Source organism: Monodelphis domestica, chromosome 8 (assembly GCF_027887165.1).
Source record: "Monodelphis domestica isolate mMonDom1 chromosome 8, mMonDom1.pri, whole genome shotgun sequence".
Lineage (NCBI taxonomy): Eukaryota > Metazoa > Chordata > Mammalia > Didelphimorphia > Didelphidae > Monodelphis > Monodelphis domestica.
This window is the reverse complement of record NC_077234.1, coordinates 33,203,291-33,226,285: the sequence shown is the minus strand read 5'-3', so window position 1 is coordinate 33,226,285 and position 22,995 is coordinate 33,203,291. Positions and strand designations below refer to the sequence as shown.

The following is a 22,995-nucleotide window of genomic DNA, read 5'->3' as shown; positions in this document are numbered from 1 at the left end:
ACAACTGTGAAAGACACATTTTTTATTTTTTATTTTTTTTTTTAATTTTAAACATTATTTTATTTGGTCATTTCCAAACATTATTCACTGGAAACAAAGATCATTTTCTTTTCCTCCCCTCCCCCCCTCCCACCACCTTTCCCTCTCCCATAGCCGATGCACGATTCCACTGGTTATCACATGTGTTCTTGACTCAAACCCATTTCCCTGTTGTTGGTATTTGCATTAGAGTGTTCATTTAGAGTCTCTCCTCAGTCATATTCCCTCAACCCCTGTAGTCAAGCAGTTGCTTTTCATCGGTGTATTTACTCCTACAGTTTGTCCTCTGCTTGTGGATAGTATTTTTTAGATCCCTGCAGATTGATCAGGGACATTGCATTGAGACTAATGGAGAAGTCCATCACCTTCGATTATACCACAGTGTATCAGTCTCTGTGTACAATGTTCTCCTGGTTCTGCTCCTCTCGCTCTGCATCACTTCCTGGAGGTTGTTCCAGTCTCCATGGAATTCCTCTACTTTATTATTCCTTTTAGCACAATTAGTATTCCATCACCAACATATACCACAGTTTGTTCAGCCATTCCCCAATTGAAGGGCATCCCCTCATTTTCCAATTTTTGGCCACCACAAAGAGTGCAGCTATGAATATTCTTGTACAAGTCTTTTTCCTTATTATCTCTTTGGGGTACAAGCCCAGCAATGCTATAGCTGGATCAAAGGGTAGACATTCTTTTATCGCCCTTTGGGCGTAGTTCCAAATTGCCCTCCAGAATGGTTGGATCAGTTCACAACTTCACCAGCAATGAATTAATGTCCCTACTTTGCCACATCCCCTCCAGCATTCATGACTTTCCTTTGCTGTCATGTTAGCCAATCTGCTAGGTGTGAGGTGATACCTCAGGGTTGTTTTGATTTGCATCTCTCTGATTATAAGAGATTTAGAACACTTTTTCATGTTCTTATTAATAGTTTTTATTTCTTTGGCTGAGAACTGCCTGTTCATGTCCTTTGCCCATTTGTCAATTGGAGAATGGCTTGATTTTTTGTACAATTGATTTAGTTCTTTGTAAATTTGAGTAATTAAACCTTTGTCAGAGGTTTTTATGAAGATTGTTTCCCAATTTGTTGCTACCCTTCTGATTTTGGTTACATTGGTTTTGTTTGTACAAAAACTTTTTAATTTGATGTATTCCAGATTATTTATTTTGCATTTTGTAACTCTTTCTAATTCTTGCTTGGTTTTGAAGTCTTTCCCTTCCCAAAGGTCTGACATGTATACTATTCTGTGTTCGCCTAATTTTCTTATAGTTTCCTTCTTTATGTTCAAGTCATTCACCTATTTTGAATTTATCTTGGTGTAGGGTATGAGGTGTTGATCTAAACCTAATCTTTCCCACACTGTCCTCCAATTTTCCCAGCAGTTTTTATGAAATAGTGGATTTTTGTCCCAAAGCTGGGATCTTTGGGTTTGTCATGTACTGTCTTGCTGAGGTTGCTTGCCCCCAGTCTATTCCACTGATCCTCCTTTCTTTCTCTTAGCCAGTACCAAATTGTTTTGATGACCGCTGCTTTGTAATATAGTCTGAGATCTGGGACTGCAAGACCCCCTTCCTTTGTATTTTTTTTTCATTGTTTCCCTGGATATCCTTGATCTTTTGTTCTTCCAAATGGACGTTGTTATAGTTTTTTCTAAATCATTAAAAAAAATTTTTGGAAGTTCCATGGGTATGGCACTAAATAGATAGATGAGTTTGGGTAGGATGGTCATTTTTATTATATTGGCTCGTCCTATCCATGAGCAGTTAATGTTCTTCCAATTGTTCAAGTCTAGTTTTAGTTGTGTGGAAAGTGTTTTGTAGTTGTGTTCATATAGTTCCTGTGTTTGTCTCGGGAGATAGATTCCTAAGTATTTTATTTTGTCTAAGGTAATTTTGAATGGGATTTCTCTTTCTAGTTCTTGCTGCTGAGTGGTGTTGGGGATATACAGAAAAGCTGATGACTTATGTGGGTTTATTTTCTATCCTGCAACTTTGCTAAAGTTGTTGATTATTTCAATTAACTTTTTGGTTGAATCTCTAGGATTCTTTAAGTAGACCATCATGTCATCAGCAAAGAGTGATAACTTGGTCTCCTCCTTGCCTATTTTAATGCCTTCAATCTCTTTTTCCTCTCTAATTGCTACTGCTAGTGTTTCTAATACAATGTCAAATAATAGAGGTGATAATGGGCATCCTTGTTTCACTCGTGATCTTAATGGGAATGGATTTAGTTTATCCCCATTGCAGATGGTATTAGCTGATGGTTTTAGATATATACTGTTTATTATTTTTAGGAATGACCCTTCTACTCCTATGCTTTCTAGTGTTTTTAATAGGAATGGGTGTTGTATTTTATCAAAGGCTTTTTCTGCATCTATTGAGATAATCATGTGGTTCTTGTTGGTTTGCTTATTGATGTGGTCAATTATGTGGATAGTTTTCCTAAAATTTAAGATTTTTGCATCTATATTCATTAGGGAGATTGGTCTATAGTTTTCTTTCTCTGTTTTTGGCCTGCCTGGTTTTGGAATCAGTACCATGTTTGTGTCATAAAAGGAGTTTGGTAGAACTCCCTCTTTGCTTATTATGTCAAATAGTTTGTATAGTATTGGGATTAACTGTTCTCTGAATGTTTGATAGAATTCACTGGTGAATCCATTAGGCCCTGGGGATTTTTTCTTAGGAAGTTCTTTGATGGACTGTTGGATTTCATTTTCTGATATGGGATTATTTAAGAATTCTAATTCTTCTTCTGTTAGTCTAGGCAATTTGTATTTTTGTAAATATTCATCCATATCACCTAGGTTGGTTTATTTTTTATTTTTAATGGGTGTGCTGGTGGTGAGGGACACAACTTGGTCAGATCTGGGATTTTAGGAATACCACTTTAGCAGCTGGTAAATGGCCGGAAAAGGATAAAAGCTAAAAAACCATGAAACAAGTTAGGAGATGCTTCTCATAGTCCAACCAAGAGGTGATGAGGACCGAAACCAAAGGAGAAGCTATATAACTGTTGAGAAGAAAATGAATGAGAGAAATGGTACAGAGGAGATAAAATCGGCACGAATTGGCAAATGATTGGAAAAAGGATTGGAAAGGAATCAAAGAATCAAGGATGGTTCTAAGGTTCCACACCTGAATGAATTGAAGGAATTTGGGTGCCCTTAACAAATAAGGAAGTTTGCAGTATGTATCAGGGGGAAAAAATACATCCACATATACATACATACTTTATATACATATTATTCTTGTTCAGACATCTCAGTCATATCTAACTCTTTGTAACCCCATTTGGGGTTTTCTTGGCAAAGATACTAGAGTGGTTTGCCATTTCCTTCTCCAGCCCATTTTACAAATGAGGAAACTGAGGCAAACAGGCTTAAGTGACTTGTCCGTGGTCACAGAGCCAAGATATTGGATTGATTTGCCATTTTCTTCTCCAGCATATTTTATAGAGGAGGAAACTGAGGCAAAAAGTTGAATAGATGCTGTTTTAAATCAATCTGTATCATCTATACTAGAATATCCAGCAGAGGGATGAATAAACAGTTTATCTGATTGATTGTTGTCTTTTTTGGTTCCATTAATTTCAGTAAATTCCATTGTGATTTTGAGTTTGTGGCATGTTTAATCTAGGGGGGAAAAAAGACTTGGATGGGAGAGATGAAGAAGAGAGAAACATAACACTCTCAACATTTTTTAAAACCTTCCCTTCCATCTTAGAATTGATACAAAAATCAATTCCAAGGCATTAAAGTGATAAGGGCTATGCCAGGGAGGTAAGGTGGCTTGTCTAGCATCGCCCAGCTAGGAAGGTTCTGATTCTAGATTGTCTGATTCTAGTCAGGTCCTCCTGATTCCAGACCCCTGAACTTCTTAGCTGCCTCTCTCTCGACATATTTAATAGATATCTTGTGATAGAGCACTAGATGTGTTCTCTTTGGTACCAGACAGAACAAGAGGAAGCAGTGGGTCACGGATGCAAATTTAGACTTGCCATCTAGCTGCTCCAAAGAGCAAGTATCCAAGAAGAGTTGACTCTTGGGAGGTGGCAGGTGCCTTCTCCTTCTGGATTATAAACCTCAAAATTTCTCAGACTTGTGAATGTTTGAAATTTCCCCCATTGGGGAATCTTCTACTTAAAAAATTTCCTAGCAGATAGTGAGAATTCTACTTGAATGTGAGGGCTCCTTGCCTTGGGAATATCCCTACTCCACCCTACTTAGGACTGCTTTAGGACAGAGAGCTCCTTGAGAACAATGAAAGTGCTTTGATCCATGCTTATGGAAGGGACAGGAAGTTCTTTGAGTCATGACTGTTTTAGAATTGATACAATGGGATACTAAGTACCTATAAAGGTGGGGCAACTTGTAAGCTACTTAAACCTAAAGGGTGATAACTTATTCAAAGGTTTTCTCTTAATGAAATTAGTCAACACAGTAGCATTTTTTCCTGACTTACTAAAGAGATTAAAACTACTCAGCTGTGAATTCAAAATGGGCGGTCCTTTAGAAACATCTACAGTGATTGGTAGATGTAAGGACTTAGGGGAGGTGACAGAGGAGATTTTGCCCTTAAAAATAAGAGTTCAGAGAAGAGCAAGGGATCTCGATTTCTGACTCTCATTCTGAAGGAGAGTTCCTTGAGGAGCTCCTCTGAGGGGCTCTGTCCCTCTGGGGTAGGAGCTCTGGAGGCTCTTGAGAGAGGTCCTTTGAAAAAAATCTCTGGCTGGAAGACTCTTTGAGGAAGGACGCTGGCCTGGTGTCACTAGTATCCTTGGTTAGTCAGACCTTGTGGTGAGTGTTAAAAAAACTGACTGATTTCTCTTTTAAGACTCAGGTCTAGGCCATATTGACTTGAGGCCCTTCATACTTATTCCTTTCTTACTCTCTCTCTCTTTGATTACTCATTGTATTGTTAATTAAAATCTCTATAAAACCCAATTGACTTGGGTATTTGAATAATTGGGAATATTTCCCTGGTGACCACCTTATGTTTGATTTTAAAACCCAAGACACTGGAGTGAAACATATTCCTGCGGTCAAATTTACTCACCCTCTCTTATATCTATCACAATTTATATCTTCCACTATTTTAATGAGTTTAAGACCTCAACCATTTTAAATCTCACAGGATCTTCAAACCAAGGCTGGCTGGCCACTTGTCAGATAGGGTATCGCAGAGATGCCTTCTGAGTGTGGCTTGGCTCAGATGGTTGCCAAGATCCCTTCCCGTTCCCCAGTTCTGTGATTCAATGAGTCGTTGGCATATAGTGTGGCTAATTCATATTCTCCCCTTTGGTAGGTCTAAGAAATTCCAGTCTTTCATCGAGAGTTGCTTAGTGAAGAACCATAGTCAAAGACCCACCACAGAACAGCTCATGAAGCATCCGTTTATAAGAGACCAACCCAATGAACGACAGGTCCGAATTCAGCTCAAGGATCACATCGACAGGACAAAGAAGAAGCGAGGAGAGAAAGGTGAGCTCTGGCTTTGATCATGCATGGCAGGCAAGAGGTGGGAGAAGCCCACATCCTGCTGTGGAGAAGCTGTGGAGACCGAGCTGGCTCTCAGGGGGCCCAGGAAGCCCTTCTCTTGATTTTGGTTTGGGCAGGGTTCAGACCAGTTTCCCTTTGAGGTCACTCCCACCCCTGAGACTCGCTAATATTCAGCTGTGTGAGTGACTGGAGAGTTGTAGGCATCTGTGCTGTGGAGATTATGGAAGTGGGGACTGGTTCAAAAGGGGAGACCTGTTTAAAAATTGGGGGAGAAAAGAGCCTCATCTCCAGGCACCAGACAAAGCCAAACTGAACCAGACTTGCCTTTTAGTGATGAGCAGAGAACTGGGTTTAAAGATATTTGCTCCCCAAATATATTTTCCTGATTGGGAAACTGAGTGAAGGGGAAAGAACCTAGTTGAAGATCCCTTAGTTGGAAGGTTTCTGCTTAAATAACACCTAGTATAAATATTGGGGCAGTGAGGTGGCTCAGTAGGTAGAGTGCCAGCCCTGGAATCACAAAGATCTGTTCAAATATGACCTCAGACACTTACTACTAGAGTGACCCTGAGCCAGTCACTTCACCCTGTTTGCCTCAGTTGCCTTATCTGTAAAATGAGCTGGAGAAGGAAATGGGAAACCTCCTAGGTTTCTCTGCCAAGAAAACCCCAAATGGGTTCATGGAAAGTTGGACACAACTGAATAATGACTGAAAAGAAAAGCAGAAATATTACCCTCTTCTAATTCCCACCTCTGACACGGTATTCTAGCCTTGGCACTTTGGGCAAATCATCCAGCCTCTTATAGGAAAAGGATGAACAAGGCTACCAAAGCATTTTAGATATGTTATAGCATTTGCTCCTGGGAGAAAGATACTATTGTTATTTCCATTTTATAGTTGAGGAAACTGAGGCACGTAATGGCAAAATCACTTACCCAGAGTCACAAAGCTAGTAAGTATCTGAGGCTGGATTTGAGCTCAGTTTTTTCTGAGTCCAAGTACAAGATGATCTACGATACCATCTAGGCAACTCTTTAAGACTATCATTTTTAGGGATGATTCTAGCTGTCAATAGTAGAGAATGGCTCCTCACCAGGAGTTCCTTATACCAATAAAATCATAAATGTAATTTCAAAAAAATAATAATACTGAAAATCTTCTTTTCATTAACCCTAATTTCTTTTTTAAACCCTCACCTTTCATCTTGGAATCAATACTGGACATTGGTTCCAAGGCAAAAGAGTGGTAAGGGCTGGGCAATGGGAGGCAAGTGACTTGCCCAGGGTCACACAGCTAAGGCCATATTTGAACTTTATTAACCATAATTTGAGCAGAAAGCACATTTCCTCCTCCTAGAAAATAGATGAGGATAAACGAGAGCAAAAATGTCTCCTAATGTCTTTTGTCAGACTCGGTGGTTTTCTTGGTCAGTTTCTGCTTAATCCTTTTCTTTCATGGAGGAAAGGTTCATTGTGAGAGAGGCAAATGGCTATCAGGAAATGATCTTCATTTTACAGATGAGAAAACTGAGTCTGAGAGATCTTTTTTTAAAAAATACATATTTACAAAACTAAAAAACATATTTTCCCTGAGGCCGAGCCTATAAAAACAGACCTCCCATAGAGAAAATGTATTACAGTATTGATTTTAATTTATCCATCTGAGTAATGACTGAAAACATTCTCTGTGTTCTCTTGTCCCAGTGTGTCCCCCTTCCAGCCCCACAACAGAGAACAGAAAAAGTTAATGTTATTTATTATTTTTGCTGTATTTGTAGCAAGTTGAAAGCAGTAGTCTAGACTCTAAACCCGATAATAGCCACTCTTGTTCACACTTACCAATCGCTTTACATCTAAGTGCTGTATGTGCATTGTTTCCTTTGATCTTCAGGACCAGCCATTTTTTATTTTTGTTTTATTTATTTGTACCCCCTTATATTTTGGTCTACAACCTGCCTTTGAATCGAAAGCAATCCAGGCACATTTTTAAAGCCTTAAAAAAATTCAAGCATCTATGATTTCTCCCCACCAGGGCAAATCATAACGTCTTTTATTCCTTTTTCCAAATTTTCATTTTAAAGTATTTAATGTATTCAACATGTAGCTTTCAAAGAGGATGGGCTGTTTCTACCCACCAACATCTGCTGAATCCGTTCCCTTCTCTGCCCTCGTAGAGGCACCCCATGAATTCAGGACCTCATCAGCCCTCTTACCTTCTTCCTCCTGCCTCAAGTCTCTCCTCTACACTACTCTCAAAATGAATCCTTTAAGCGTACATCTGACCATGTCACCCCTCTTACTCAATTAACTCCAGAGGCTCCCAATGCTTCCAGAAAAAAATACAAACTCCTTTGTTGGCTTTTAAGGGCCTTTAAAAAATGCAGCATATTTTTCCAATGTCTTTGTCCATTATTCTCCTTCTCACGCTCCATGATTCAGCCAAATTTGTCTTGGCGCTGCTATCTCCCATGGCTTGAATGCTTTCCTTTCTGACTTCTGGATCACAGAATCCCTCCTTTTCTTTTAAGACTTAACACCCTCCCTAATCCCTCCAACAGCTCATGTTCTCCCTCCCAAATGCTTATTGACCTATCTACTGATTTCCCAGCTACCTCATCTTTAGTTTGTATTTTTCCAGTGGTTGTGTTTATGTTCCTGCATTCTCCTCCAAGAGAAGGGAAGCCCCTTGAGGGCAAGGTTTGCTTCCCTTTTGTCCTCCTGCCTAAAGTGTCTCTGGAACTGTTCAGCCCTTTGTGGGTCCTTAATCAGTGCTTGCTGATTAATTGATTGATCTACAAACCCATGAGGTGGCTCCTTGTAGTATATTATCTTATCTCCATTCACCAAACCAGGATGTGGGGGCTCAGAGCTACAAACAGTAAATACTGGACTTGGAGCCTGAATCTATTCCAGGTGATCCATAAGCACTGACTAAGGTACAAGGCACTGAGGTTACAAAGGCATCATGACACAGTCCTTGCCTCCAAGGAACTGAAGACAATTCCAATTCCAAGACAGGGGCTCTTTTTCTGGACTCTGCTACAACCCCCAAGCCCCCTTCTTCAACTCTTAGAACTTGAGCTGAAAGAGATAATAGAGGTCATTTGGTCTGACCTCCCTCATTTTTCAGATGGAAGTCCAGACAGGTGAAGCTACTCATCCAAGGTCTGACTAATGTAGCAGAGCTCGCTTTTGATCTCCTTTTATTCCTCTGTATAACATGGTGGGGGGAGTTGCCACAATGAATGAAATAGAGGCATTGAGAACTGTGTCTCAGAGCAGCACATGGAGTCATTAGGAGACTGAAGAATAGGCTTACAAAGAGTTTTTTGATGACTTAAAGAGGTATCTGGTCCTTCTTATGACTAGGACCTCCCAAAGGCACATTTCTAATCTCCAGCCAACCAAAACAAGGTAGACTGTCTGCTACTTAAATCCCATCTACTTTAAGCCCTTTATGTGAAAGTGACTCAGTTTGGTTCCTTTAATCTTTGCTCATCCTCCTTCCAGCTTTTTCAATGACAAATGCTTAGGAGAGTCTTGTAATTCCACCTTTCTTTATATTTCTTCATTTTTAAATGAAATTCTATTTTCTATGAGAAATATTGACATCTGCTCATTTTTCTCAGTAATACAAAAGAAATCACAGCAGATTCTGGCAAAGTATTAAAACTGGGTAGTCCAATAAATGAAAGTTTTCCCCTAGAGGTGGGAAATAATTGGATTAATGTGATTCTTTCCTGTGCCATAATCTTCTTCATCAAATAAGCATTCCACATTCCTCTTGGAACTCTGTATTTGCTCATTTCAGTTGAAGTTTCAATATGGAACCATAAAAGTGTAAATTTCATCAAATGCCTTTATAGGTAGGAAGATGAATGTGTACATCTTTCCCTCCACACATATATATCTCCCATTGGTTTTCCTGTAGCACATTATTTGAGACTCCATTGATGCAGTCCTATAATATTACATAGTATCTGTCTGTGCTGGTGTCTTGTCGCTCTTTTAGGTTGTATGCACCATAACAAAGAGGATAAAGGTATGAGTCAGGAAAATCTGGGTTCAAATCCCATCGCTGATAAGTTGTAGGATGTCAGACAAGTCACCTGACCTCAGTTTTATCATCTGTAAAAAGGTGGATAACTAATCGGTAGCATGGGGCAGCAAAGTGGCCCAATGGATAGAGCAACTGGGACCAGAATCAGGAAGACTAGAATTCAAGTATGATCTCCCAGTCTTACTAGCTGTGTGAACCTAAACAAGTCACTTGACTCCTGTCTAAAACTGGAGATTTAAATGAAAAACTGTTCCAGTATCTTTGCCAAGACAGCTCCATGGATGCTTAGTCCATGGAGTTTACAGAGTCAGAAATGACTGAACAAGAACAATAAACCAGTTGTGCATACACCTACATGAGTACTAATCTGATGTTCAGATGAGATTATTTATCTTTAAAGGCTGACTCTATATGCCTCACTAGGCTTCTTCTCATCAATGTCTATTATCATTGTTATTGAAAGAGGAAGTGACCTATATCTTTTCCAAACTTTGCACACAATACCAATGAGAATATATAAATTACCTACTATGTGCAGATTTTGTTATTCAGTCCTTTTCAGTCATGTCTGACTCTTTGTGACCCCGTTTGGGGTTTTCTTGGCAGAGATATTAGAGGGGTAGGACATTTCCCTCTCTGATTCACATAGCTAGTAAGTGTCTGAGGCCAGATTTGAACTTAGGAAAGTGAGATTTCCTAACTCTAAGCTTAGCTTGAGATCCACTGTGCCATCTAGATGCCCTACTATGTTCCAAGCATTATCCTAGAAGTTGAGAATTCAAAGGCAAGAAGGAAATATTCTCCAGACTTAGGGAGTTTCCATCTTATTAGTAGAAACAATGTCTACACATATGAATTTATCATATCTATTTGTAAAGAAAATCCAAGATAATTTGGTGAGAGAAGACGCAGGGAAACCACTATAGCATGTTCTATATTTGAAGCTCGGGATTCTAGAGGGAAGTGCATTCTCAGTAGCAGAAACAGCTGATGCAAAGGCTCAGAAATAGCCAGTGGAATGTCTTGTACGATGAATAGCAAGAGGGCCAATAATAGGTGTTTGATAAATGTGTGTGAGTGAATAAATGAATGAATAAAGATTGGACGTAAAAATAATGGGCATAAAATGAATGGCCAAAAGCAGCTATACAGTGCCATAAGTTTTAGTTGTTGTTCAGTCATTTTACTCGTGTCTGACTCTTCATAATCCCCAATAGGGTTTTCTTGGCAAAGGTACTAGGAATGGTCAATGTTGGAAGAGGTAAATGGGACCAGCCAGTGTTTACAGAGCTGTGTTTTGGTCCAACCATCCTTGAATAAACATTCTAGAAAAGTGACTAAATTATTAATATCTTGTGTAAAGAGAGCTGGTTCTGATGACGTGGGTTCAAATCCCTCCTCTTGACAAAGACTGTGTGATCTTGGGTAAGTCATAAAATCTTTCAGTGCCTCAAGTAAGAGACTGCCATCCACCATTTCTTTCTCCAGCTCATTTTACAGATCCTGAAAATGAAGCTAACAGTGTCACACAACTGGGAAGTGTCCGAGTAATCATATTTTAGCAAGAATGATTAATTTGAAGTCAGAGGACCTACGTTCAAATCCCAAGTTTCTGTCACTTGTAATGGACCTGACCTTGAACAGGCTCTCTGGGTCTCTGGTTCTTTATTTATATAATGAGGAAGTTGGATTCGCTGAATTCTAAGCAGACTTCTACCTCCAGATTCATGGAGGAATTATAATTTATGACCCTATGAATTTAATGATTCATTTGTGGAAGATAAGCACACCTAAACTTTTCTAGCTCTGGTAATTTATTTGTCTTTACCTCTATGATGGCCCTTTGGGTATTAATCAGTTAACTAGGTATTAATCAGCTAACTAGTCCTGTGATTTAAGACAAGCAAATTTTAAAAAATATTCCGTAAATGTCAAGTCCGCCCAGGCAAGCTCTTCACTGCCCATCTCCTGGTGACAGGGTGACCTCAGTCTTCAGAACAGTCTATTGCAAGTCTCTTCAAAATTACAGTCCCTAACCTAGAGCTGTTCAGTGGTAACTTCAGTGTCAGTGGAGGGTCATCTGATTAAAATAGGAGGCTTTGTAAAACACACCTCTTCTCACACTCTTTATTGTTACAGTCTCTAGACCAAATGCAAGTCCCTGGAAATCATAATTAGAAATCGTGTTGGAAAATGACTGATCTGCCGGTGGTGTTCATACCAAAACCCAAACCCAATTAATACTATGTCCTCTAATGGAATTAAAAAAAAAAAACTCCTAAAGGAAAGGAATTGGAGAATCAATATGCTGTACTCAGAAGTCAAGAAGACTTGGGTTTAGACACTTAGAAAATATGTGACCCTGGCAAAGTCTCAAAGAAAAGTGCCTTTGAGTCTCAGTTTCCCCATTTGTAAAATTGAGTTAAAAATCATAATAGCACTTTAAAGGGTTTTGAGGTTTTAAATGAAACAATCTGTGTAAAGCACTTTGCACATTTTAAGGTGCTATTAAATATCCATTCTTTGGTGTGTTTTTTAGAAAGGGCAAGAAACTCATCAGTATTGGGAATTCTCAGTGAGATTTCCCCTCCTCTACCAATTCCATACTGCTTTTTGTAACTAATAACCCCCTTGAGGCACTGAGAGCTTCTCTGACTTTCCCAAGATCCCACAGTCTTTGTCAGAGGTGGGATTTGAACCCACATCATCAGAACCAGCTCTCTTTAGGTAAGATAGTAATAATTTAGTCACCTTTCTAGAATGTTTATTCCAGGATGGTTGGACCAAATCACAGTTCCAGAAACACTGGTTTGTCCCTGTTTCCAACATTGATTATTTCCATCTTTTCTCATGTTTGACAATGTAATGAATATGAGTTGAAATTTTAGAAATCTTTTAATTTGTAGCATTTTTCTTATTAGTGATTTAGGGCATTTTTTCCATACAGTTGAAGTCACTGTGCCTCATTTATTAGCATTATCTCTAACGTCTTGGTGTTTAATAATTGCTCATTGATTTGCCATTGTATCAAGATAGCACAAAATAAAACAATACTTTGGGGTATTTTTTAATCCCTTTGGTATAAATAGCAGCATTAAAAGAAAAGCCTGGAGGGTGTTAATTTTCAGGATGCCGATCTTAATGTTTGAAGTCCTTGGATCCATAAGTAGCCCAATGCCTCAGACACTTCTAGCTGTGTGACATTGAGCAAGTCACTTGCCTAGCTCTTGCTTCTCCTCCATCTTAAAAGTGATATGGTGACAGAAGGCAAGTTTTTGAAAATAATCATAATCATAATCGTGATAAATAGCCCAATAATTCAGGTATAGAGTCCAAAAGAACATCTCTCAACTGTTGTTGGTATTATTGAGTCATTTGAAAGTCCTGTCCAAATTTTGGACTCCATTTGGGATTTTCTTGGCAAAGATATTGGAGTGGGTTGCCATTTCCATCTCCAGCTCATTTTACACATGAGGAAACTGAGGCCAACAGGGTGTCCAGGGTCATATAGCCAGTAAGTGTCTGAGGCCAGATTTCAGCTCAACAACATGAGTCTTCATAACTCCAGGCCCAGCCCTCTATCCATGGTGCCATCTTGCTGTCCTTTCTCAAGATACTGGAAACCAGAACACTTGGGTTCATGGCCTGCTCTGTGACAAACTAGCTATGTGATGCTAGTTTCCTCACATTTCCTCTCTGGTCTCAATGTTATCTTCTGTGAAATGGGAGAGAGTTGGACATTAAACAATCTCTCTGCTCCCTTCTAGCTCTCATGGTCTATGAATTTCCTTTTAGATGAAACTGAGTATGAATACAGCGGCAGTGAAGAAGAAGAGGAAGAAAATGACTCTGGAGAACCCAGGTAAGAAGTGCATGCTGGCCCTTTCATTTTCTGCACAGTTCTGGGGCCTTGGGTGCTCCCTCCCTTTCTCTTCATTTATTTGCTTCAAGGCTCCTTGAGAATGACCTTGTTCTGCTCACTACCCTTTAGCACAAATAAGTATTCAGGAGAACCTCTCTAGAGAAAGTCCTACAAAAGAGTAGAATTTCAAGTATCCCCTTCTTTGTCCCTGGAGGCTTACAGGGTCTAGTCTTGGATTCTTTTGCATATTCAGAGAACTGGGGGGAGAGGGAGGAAGGCATTTATTAGGATAATTATTGTCAAAAAATCACTGCAGATAATAGTACTAGGGAGCCCGGAGAAGAGGTGGAATTCTGGGACTTCCATTAGTTATTTTTACCTCTCCAGGGCTTTAGTGTCCACACCTGTTCCAAAATAAAGAGGGGAGAAGGGCATTAGTCTAGGACCCCATCCACTGGAACTCTCTGATCTTGTGACCCTCGCCTGGACACGTCTTGTACACAGCTGAATTCTGTTCATTGAAATAAATACTGGAGGACTCAGTCTGCCACTGGCCTACCCCATCATGATAATATCCATAGAAATTTGTCTCTTTGGCATTTAAAGCCTTTCTGATCCCGGTGCCAGGCAACCAAGCTTCCTGAGTTTCTGGCGCAGTACTGACCCTCGCCAAGTCTGCCTTCTAGCCAGGTCAAACGAGTTAATGATTGTAAAATGCTTTGTACAGTGGCTGGCACAGAGTAAGTGTTACAGAAATATCAGTTATTACTATGAGTCAAATGGGATCATTTGCTGTTCTCCAAACAAGACAGTCCCATGTTCCTTAGCAAAGATTGTCCCCAATGATTGAAACATTCTCCCTTTTCACTTCCATCTCTTCAAAATCCTTCATTTTGCTCAAGGATGAGCCCTTGGGCCACCCACTATATTCAGTCTTTTCCACTACCCTGATTTGTCTGTTGTGTTAATTACATCCTCATCCTCATCCTCATCCTCATCCTCATCACTGGGTTCCTAGAAATTACACAATACTTTGAGGTTTGCCAAGCTCTTTACAAATATCTCGTTTTATCCTCATAGCAACCTTAGAATTAGGTTCTATTGTTATGCCCATTTTGTAAATGAGGAAACTGAGACAGAGACTAAGGGGCTTGTCCAAGGGTCACACAGCTAGTAAGTGTCTAAAGCTGAATTTGAAATTGTCTTTAGGCCCAGCTGTGTTCTCTTAGCTCTATTTAAATGTGTATTCTCTTCTTTTTTGATATATTTCTCCCCAATAGAAGGTAAGCTCATCGAGAAATTATTTTTTCACTTTCTCTTTGTATTCCCAATACCTAGCATAATTTCTGGCATATAGTAAGCCCTAAGTATAACCCTTTATGCACAGCCACCCCTTCAGCACCCCAACTAGGTATCTTCTTTAACAAAGAGATCATACATTTATAACTGAAAGATGGCCTAAGAGGACATAAAATCACAAGATCAAAGCTTTAGAACTGGGAGGGATCACAGCAATCATCCAGAACAGCTTTATATTTCTTTCTTTCTTCTTCTTCCTTTCTTCCTTTCTTTCTCTCTCTCTCTCTCTCTCTCTCTCTCTCTCTCTCTCTCTCTCTCTCTCTCTCTCTCTCTCTCTCTCTCTCTTCCTTCCTTCCTTCCTTCCTTTCTTTCTTTCTTTTTCTTTCTTTCTTTCTCTCTCTCTTTCTTTCTTTCTCTTTCTCTCTCTTTCTTTCTCTCTCTCTTTCTTTCTTCTTCTTCCTTTCTTCCTTTCCTTCTCTCTTTCTCTCTTTCTCTCTCTCTTTCTTTCTCTCTCTCTCTTTCTTCCTTCCTTCCTTTCTTCCTTTCATTCCACCCTTACCTTCCATCTTAGAATCAATATTGCATATTGGCTTCAGGGTAGAACAGTGGTAAGAGCTAGGCAATGGGGGTTAAGTGACTTGCCCCAGGAGACACAGCTAGAAGTATCTGAGGCCAATTTTGAACCCAGGGCCTCCCATCTCTAGGCCTGGCTCTTAATGCACTGAGCCACCTAGCTTCCTCCTAGCCCTGTCCTTTTATAGTTGAGAAAATTGAGGCCCGTTGGGTTAAGCATCTTACCTAACTCACCCAGGCCATAATTGTAAGAATTAGGATTTGAACTCCAGGTGAGGAATCATTCTCTGCATCACCCTGCCTCCTTTCTCATCCCCATGTTTTCTGCTGCTATGAATTTGATTCTGAATTTCCTCTGTTCCAAATGTACAAGCCAATAATTCTGAGGTGACCACCTCTCTGTGATTCCTCTTCCCCATGAGAGTTAAACCACCAATTATGTAAGCTCGTTGCCTGCCAAGAGGTGGCCAGCTCAACCATATCATTTCCAAGGGCAAAGACCAAAAAATTCCTTCCTTCCACCTGAGGCTTAAAATGTTGGCCACGTCTCACTTGACAGTATAAAGATAATGGCTCCCAGGAAACCATGTGGAAAATGAAGCAGCCCTTGGGGGTAGAATACCAAATGCTATCTCTCCGGTGGCAGCCAGTCCAATCTCAATGGGGCACACCATTTTCCAATCGATTATCCATCCAGAGAAGTGTCATGGTCTTCCCAGCCTTCCCAATGATCCTACATAAATTGGGCACTGTCTCCATAACACAAGGTGTCCCAGGTGTTTTAATCCATTTTAAGTCACAGAAGTTCAAATTGCACTTAGATTTTTAGGAGCCTCTGAATAGTTTTCAGATAAAACTATGCTTGTGTCCATCTAGTCCCTTCCCTGGGCTCTCCTAAACTAGTCCTTTCACATTTATACAACTATGGCGTGCCATCCCATGTCAATATTCCTGTTTTTACAGACTTGAATCTTCTTGAATTTCTGAAGAGCAGAGACGGTTATGTTAGACATTAGATAGGGGCTTCAGAGTCATAACTAGGTTACCAAGAGTGGATGATTTCCAGCTTTGAGTTCATGACTAATTGATATTTTTAAGTATCCTTAAATTTCTAATTGCATTATTACTCCAGGGTTCTTTTCACTAGGATAGCTCTTGAGAATCCAGGGTGAACACACCCACAGTGAGCCATAAGAACCCAGAGCGGCCAACATCTACAATGAGCCATCAGAAGAGAATTTTGATTCAATAAGTATCTGTTGGGCGCCAAAAGATTTCAAAGCAGCATCACTGGGGGAAATGAGACATAAAAGCATAATGTGGAGTCCTTGCCCTCAAAGGCCTTCCAGTCTAGTTGAGTCATGAGACTTCTACACCTTCTCAAAGAAAATGTGGTTCGCTAGACATAACGTTAGCTATGTGGTTGTAAGACTTCTGTGCCAAGCTTTACCCTTCTCCCTACTACTTATCTGATGGTAGCTGATTCACATCCCTGTTCTCACTTTCCATTTGCTTATCTATCCAAGGAGGAGGTTGGACTAAATGATGCCTTTGGAGTTTTGGAGAAAATAAGACATATCCATTTATTTTCAAGCTTTGAGGAAGGACCTGAAATTCTTGAGGGACTAGTGGTCTTCAATGGCAGTGAGATGGTATAGTGGATAGAGGGCCTGGCCTGGAGTAAGGAAGATTCATCTTCCTGAGTTTAAAAAAGCCCCAGACACCTACTTGTTGTGTGTTCCTGGGCAAGTCATTTCAACATGTTTTCCTCAGTTTCTCCAACTATAAAATGTGCCAGAGAAGGAGCTCATAAAGAGTTGGACACAACTGAAATGATTGAAAAACAACTAATGTCCTTGATAGGGACAGCTTGGCAAGTCCATGTCCATGAAAGCACCATCATCCCAGATCTCCAAGATATTCCTTCAATCAAAAAGTATCCATTGAACACTCATTAGGTGGCAGGCACTGTACTAGGCACTGGTGACAAGGAAGACAAAAATGAAATAATCCCTGGCCTAAAGGAGCCTACATCTTATCAGCACTAGCAACATCCATATCTATTAATATATTCAAAATAACTTCAAGATCACATAGGGGGAGAAGACAGAAGGAGGATTGGGAAAGGCTCCTTGTAGGAAATAGCCTCCCATTGAACTTTGAATGAATGAAACCAGGCACTCCAAGTGGAGGGAGACATTCAGAACCATCTTTGCAGAGGGCTAGAGGTGGAACACATGAGGAGTGATGAGAAAAGCCACTTGGGCTTGAGTTGTGGAGGACACTGACATCTCATAAGGATGAGAAGTTAGAGCTGGCTTATGAAGAACCTAAATAGCAGAAAGATTTGTATTTGATACAAGGAGTAATGGGGAGTTAGTGAAGTTTATGGAGCAGGGCAATGACATGCCAGATCTGTTCTTTTAGACAATCATTTGGACCCTGTGTGTTTATTCCAGCAGAAGGCACCAAATGAAAAGAAATAAAGCCAAAGCCAGAGGTCTGCTACAATTGCATTCAATCAGACATCTGTGTAAGATGACCAACCTTTGGGTGCTCTAATTGCTTTGGCTGGTGTTCAGTTATTGCAGTAGGGTGTGACTCTTTGTGACCCCATTTGGGGTTTTCTCGGCAATGATACTGGATTGGGTACCGTTTCCTTCTGCAGCTTATTTTACACATTAGAAAACTGAGGCAAACAGGGTTAAGTGTAATGAGTGGTGTCTGAGTCCAGATTTGAACTCAGGAAGATGGGTCTTCTTGACTGTAGGACCAGCGCTTTATCCACTGCAGCCCCTAGCTACTGTACTTGCCTTAAGCACAAGGTAAACCGAGTCTTCTCTCCAAGTGCCTCCCCACACAAATTCTTTTTTGGGAGGAAGACATAAAAGTTCCATTCGCCAACTTCCTTCAAGGCTCTGGTTCAAATATCACTCTACAATTATCACCTGTTTGACTCTCTGTGTAGATTAGAATGGCAGGATCATAGAGCTAAAAGGGACCTCACAGAATCTAATTCAAATGAAGTCCTGATTTTACAGATGGTGCAACTGAGGAATAGTGGGAGATAAGGAATTTACCTGTGATAATGCTACTAGTTTCAGACGCAGGATTCACCACGTCCAGGGGAAGAACTGTGGGAGTAGAAACACAGACGAAAAACAAGTGCTTTATCTCATGGGTCAATGGAGACAGGATTGGGGATGTAGACTCTAAACACTCATCCTAGTGCAAATATTAATAATATGGAAGTAGGTCTTGATCAACGACACATGTAAAACCCAGTGGAATTGTGAGTAGGTTATGGGGGGTGGGGGGAGGACATGAATCATGGAAACATAGAAAAAAATATTCTAATTAATGAAATAAATAAACTTAAAAGTGAGAAGGGGAAAAAAAAAACAGAAGTGGAATTCAAACCCAAATTTGCAAAGCCAGTGTCCTTTTTTTTTGGTACCAATTTGAGGCACAGGTTCTGCGTATAATCTAGGTGGGGTGACAAGACACACACACACACACACACACACACACACACACACACACACACACACACAATGCCCAAACTAGCTAGAATATGACCACTCCATGACAGAGACCCAAGCAACTATGTTAGCTATGAGTACAGAGAGATCAGGGAAGGCTTCAAGAAGGAGATAATCCTTGAGTTGGAGACTGAAGGGGATAGATAGAAATTGCCAAGACAATTCTGGAAGGAATGGAGATGTTTTCAAGAAAAAACAGCATGAACAAAGGCAAGAAACTGAGCAAAGGGTGAGAGGAACAGCAAATAGACCAGCTTGGAGCACCCAGTCTCTGAGAAGCTGCCCATATGGGAAGCCAGGCGGGATAAAAATAACTTTGCCCCTAGTTTTCATTTGTCTCTGAACAGTTGAAAATAAACAACCTAGGACTGGGCAAAAATGGGAAAACAGGGAATTGTGGGTGCCTCTGATTTGCCCTTTCCCTTCCTACTCAGTGGCAGAAGGTTCTGATTCATAGCAAGTCATTATAGATGGGGAAAGAAGCCCAAAGATTGTTGGCCAAGTGGCCCAGCCTCAGACTAGAAGCTATTCTAATGCCCAGATTATATTTCAGTATTTCAAAGATTTCCTTGGTATGGGTTTGCCCTCCACCAATCAATATAAATGGTGTCACTAAGTAGGTGGTGATTGCTAGGGCTAGAAAATAAATTAGGATCCTGTGGCTCAGCTGCTGGTGTACTTCTCCCCACTTAGCTAGGTCTGGTTTTAAGAGTAAGAGCTGAACTCATTCACTTGATCACAAGCATTTATTAAGCACCTACTGGACACTGTGGATACAAAGACAAAAAAATGAAAAAGCCATTCTTACATTCTGTAAAACTGTAGTTTGGTCATTTTGAGCTGGCTCTGATTCTTTGTGACCCCATTTGAAGTTTTCTTGCCAGGGATACTTAGAGTAGTTTGCCATTTCTTTCTCCAGCTCATTTTACAGATAGAGAAACTAAGGCAAAAAGGGTGAAGTGACTTTCCCAGGGTCATATAGCTAGTCAGTATCTGAGGCCAGATTTGACTTCATGAAAATGGATTTTCTTGACTCCAAACCCAGAGTTCTATTCACTGCCGCTCTAGAGGGAAAGACCTACATGTTTTATGCTTTGGGGCATAATTTCTATGATCATCTATGTACAAAATTCCAAGATAAATGGTAAATAATCTTATTGGGAAAGCTCTAGCTTTAAGGGAGATTGGTAAAGGCTCCCCAAAGAAGATGGGATTTTAGCTGGACATGAAGGAAGCCAGGGTGGGTAGGAGACAGAGAAGGGGAAGAGAACTGCAGGAGAGTAAAAATGCCTAGTCACGGGCTAAAGTGGGCTTAGAGATCATTTTTTCCAGCTTTATTCAACCTCCCTTTCTGAACTCCAGAAAAACTGGGCAACAAAAGCCATGCCCAGTCATCAGATGCCTTGAAGGATGCTGAATTTGGGGAGACAGTGGCCAAGGATCTAGGATCCCAGCCTGGGAGTTGTTGAGATATCAACCTCCCCTGTGCCCTGTGGAAAGTATAGAAGATAGAAGGCACTCCCTGTTTCTCTCTCTCTCTCTCTCTCTCTCTCTCTCTCTCTCTCTCTCTCTCTCTCTCTCTCTCTCTCTCTCTTTCTCTGTCTGTCTCTCTCTGTCTCTCTCTCTCTCTCTCTCTGTCTTGCTCTGTCTCTCTCTTTCTTGTCCTCTCTGTTTGTCTATCTGTCTGTCTCCCTCTCCTTTCCTCCCTCCAGTTCTGGAAGACTAAAGAAAGCTCCATTGTACCCATTGTTCAGTATTCTTTAGTCCCTGCCCTGGAGCTGGGCGATGGAGAAAACATCAGGCTAGTCCTTCCAAGTAGAGTGCCAGAGGGCACAGGGAACACCAGTCAGCAATACTCTGCCATCTTTCTAAAAGATCAGTCAATTTCTCTAAACCTTGCCTCCCTCCAGCCCCTACGTCACCATAGGAAGCCTCAGCCCTAAGCCGGGTGAGGGCAGGGGGTCCCCCAGAGGGCCCAGATTCAGAACCTTGGGCTTTCAATGGGTGTGTGCCTTTCTGTGCCCATGTGAGAGACAGGCAGGCAGACAATAAGACAGAGAGGCAAGATGGACAGCCAGCTGAGGAGAGGGATGGAAATGCATAAACTGTCAATGTTGATGCTGCTTATAGACACTGGAAAACTATCAAGAAAAGGGAAAAACTGAAATCTAAATTTGACTACATAAAAATTATGTTAATTACAGTCATTTATAAGAACTAATTACCATCTGAACAATAACCATTATGCAGCTCATTAATATCTGCCAGATTAATTTTGTTGTAAGTTTTATTTGATGGCAACACTAATCCGTTTGTGGTTGCTCGGGTTTCTGATGTGCATTTGGCATGATCATTTAAATGCTCTCTATTTTTTTTTTTCAAATCAGAAGCAATATTAGATAAGGCTAATTTGTAATTAGCAAAGAAGTTGCACCTGCTTTTTAGTGCTCAAAAATGATGTATTCACAAGTAATTTAAACACATCTCCTGAAATATTATTTATAGTATTTATTTGGGGAAAGCAAATTTTCCACCTAGTCCCTGGCTTCCATTCCGAATTCTATCCATTTCAACAAGTGTGTGTGTGTGTGTGTGTGTGTGTGTGTGTGTGTGTGTGTGTGTGTGTGTGATATATGTCCTTTAATGTATAAAGCACTGGCTATACACTGGTAAAAAGGGCACAGCCCTAACTCAGACAACTCTCCACCAACTAGCTGAGAAGATTATAAAGCTCTTTAAGACATCAGTGGATCTTCAAGAAAACTCTGTTAAGGGGGCAGCTGGGTGGCTCTGTGGATGGAGAGCCAGGCCTAGAGATGGGAGATCCTAGGTTCAAATCTGGACTCAGACACTTCCTAGCTGTGTGACCCTGGGCAAGTCACTTGACCCCCATTGCCTAGCCCTTACCACTCTTCTGCCTTGGAGCCAATACACAGTATTAACTCCAAGACAGAAGGTAAAAACTCTGTTGAGCCACTCCTGCTGTTGTCATCATCCCCCTTTTGCAGATGCAGAAACTGAGACACAGAGTTCCCATAGTTAAAAGCTCCCAAGTGTTAGAATAGGATTCCAGCCTGGGTCTTGCTGACCCAACGTCTCACACCCTGTGTGTCATTTGAGTATGTGAAAGGAAAGAGTCTGTGATGAGACTGACTAAATGAGTTTAGGTTGAAGATTAAAAGACCTTCAAGGGAACCACCAAGAGTTTCACCTATTTTCTGCAGGCAATACTAAAAGTGGAGTGTGAAAAACCGGGAGATTTTCTTATAAATTCAACTTTTATTTACAAATTCAATATTACCAACCTTCCTACTCCCACTAATATTCACGTTCAAGAAATAATGGCAGAGGCAGCTAGGTGGCTCAGGAGAGAGAGGAAGTCCCAGGTTCAAATCTGGCTTCAGACACGTCCTAGCTGTGTGACCCTGGACAAGTCATTAGCCCCAATTGCCTAGCCTTTACCATTCCTTTTCCTTGGAGTTGATACTTACTCAGTATTAATTCTAACAGAGTAGGTAAGGATTTGGGGGGGGAGGCTTTCTCTCACTGCTCTTGTGGTGGCTGTAGGACATGCTATTAGAGGATACTGTGTCATACACATTCAGCCCCAAGTCACACAACTAGCCTGTTTTAAGTGGTGCTTGTTTGCTCGTTGGGGGTTGAGGTAGGGCAGTGGGAAGAGGAGAGTTCAGAAATGATCTTTGCTTAATTTTTGTATTTTCAAACGATTTGTTGAAGCCATCCTTCCTGCTCCACAAACGCCCCAGGGAACTCCCCTACGAAGCAGACTCTCCCAAAAAAGCAAACTAGCCCACCGTGAGCGAGAGAACGCCCTAGTGGCACCGGCTGTGGCTTATGACAAGGCGTGCACCAAGCTCAGGCTCCGAGCATCAGTCCTCAGGGAGGCAGTTATTGCCAGCTTCAAGCTACCGAGGAGACCTACATGCTCAGAGCGATGCATTTGGAGTCTCACCTGCACATGCACAAGTAGTAGTCGCTTTAATAGTCACCTGACAGTCAGCTCAAAGATTTTACTGAAGAACGTCATAAGAACCACAGCTTCAAACTACTGGTCCTCAACTGCGTTCAGTTGTTCAGTCTGACTTTATTTTCTTGGCAGAG

General features: G+C 40.8%; 1 protein-coding gene across 15 annotated transcripts in view; it reads left to right on the top strand.

Moving 5' to 3' along the window:
• TNIK (TRAF2 and NCK interacting kinase) overlaps positions 1-22,995 on the top strand; it is a 443,964-nt gene that overhangs the window by 306,475 nt on the left and 114,494 nt on the right. For all 15 annotated transcript variants that reach the window (XM_056806807.1, XM_056806811.1, XM_056806809.1 and 12 more), the window contains 2 exons: positions 5,344-5,519; positions 13,393-13,459. In XM_056806807.1, the coding sequence (XP_056662785.1) occupies positions 5,344-5,519; positions 13,393-13,459 (243 nt within the window). The remainder of the gene's footprint in view (positions 1-5,343; positions 5,520-13,392; positions 13,460-22,995) is intronic.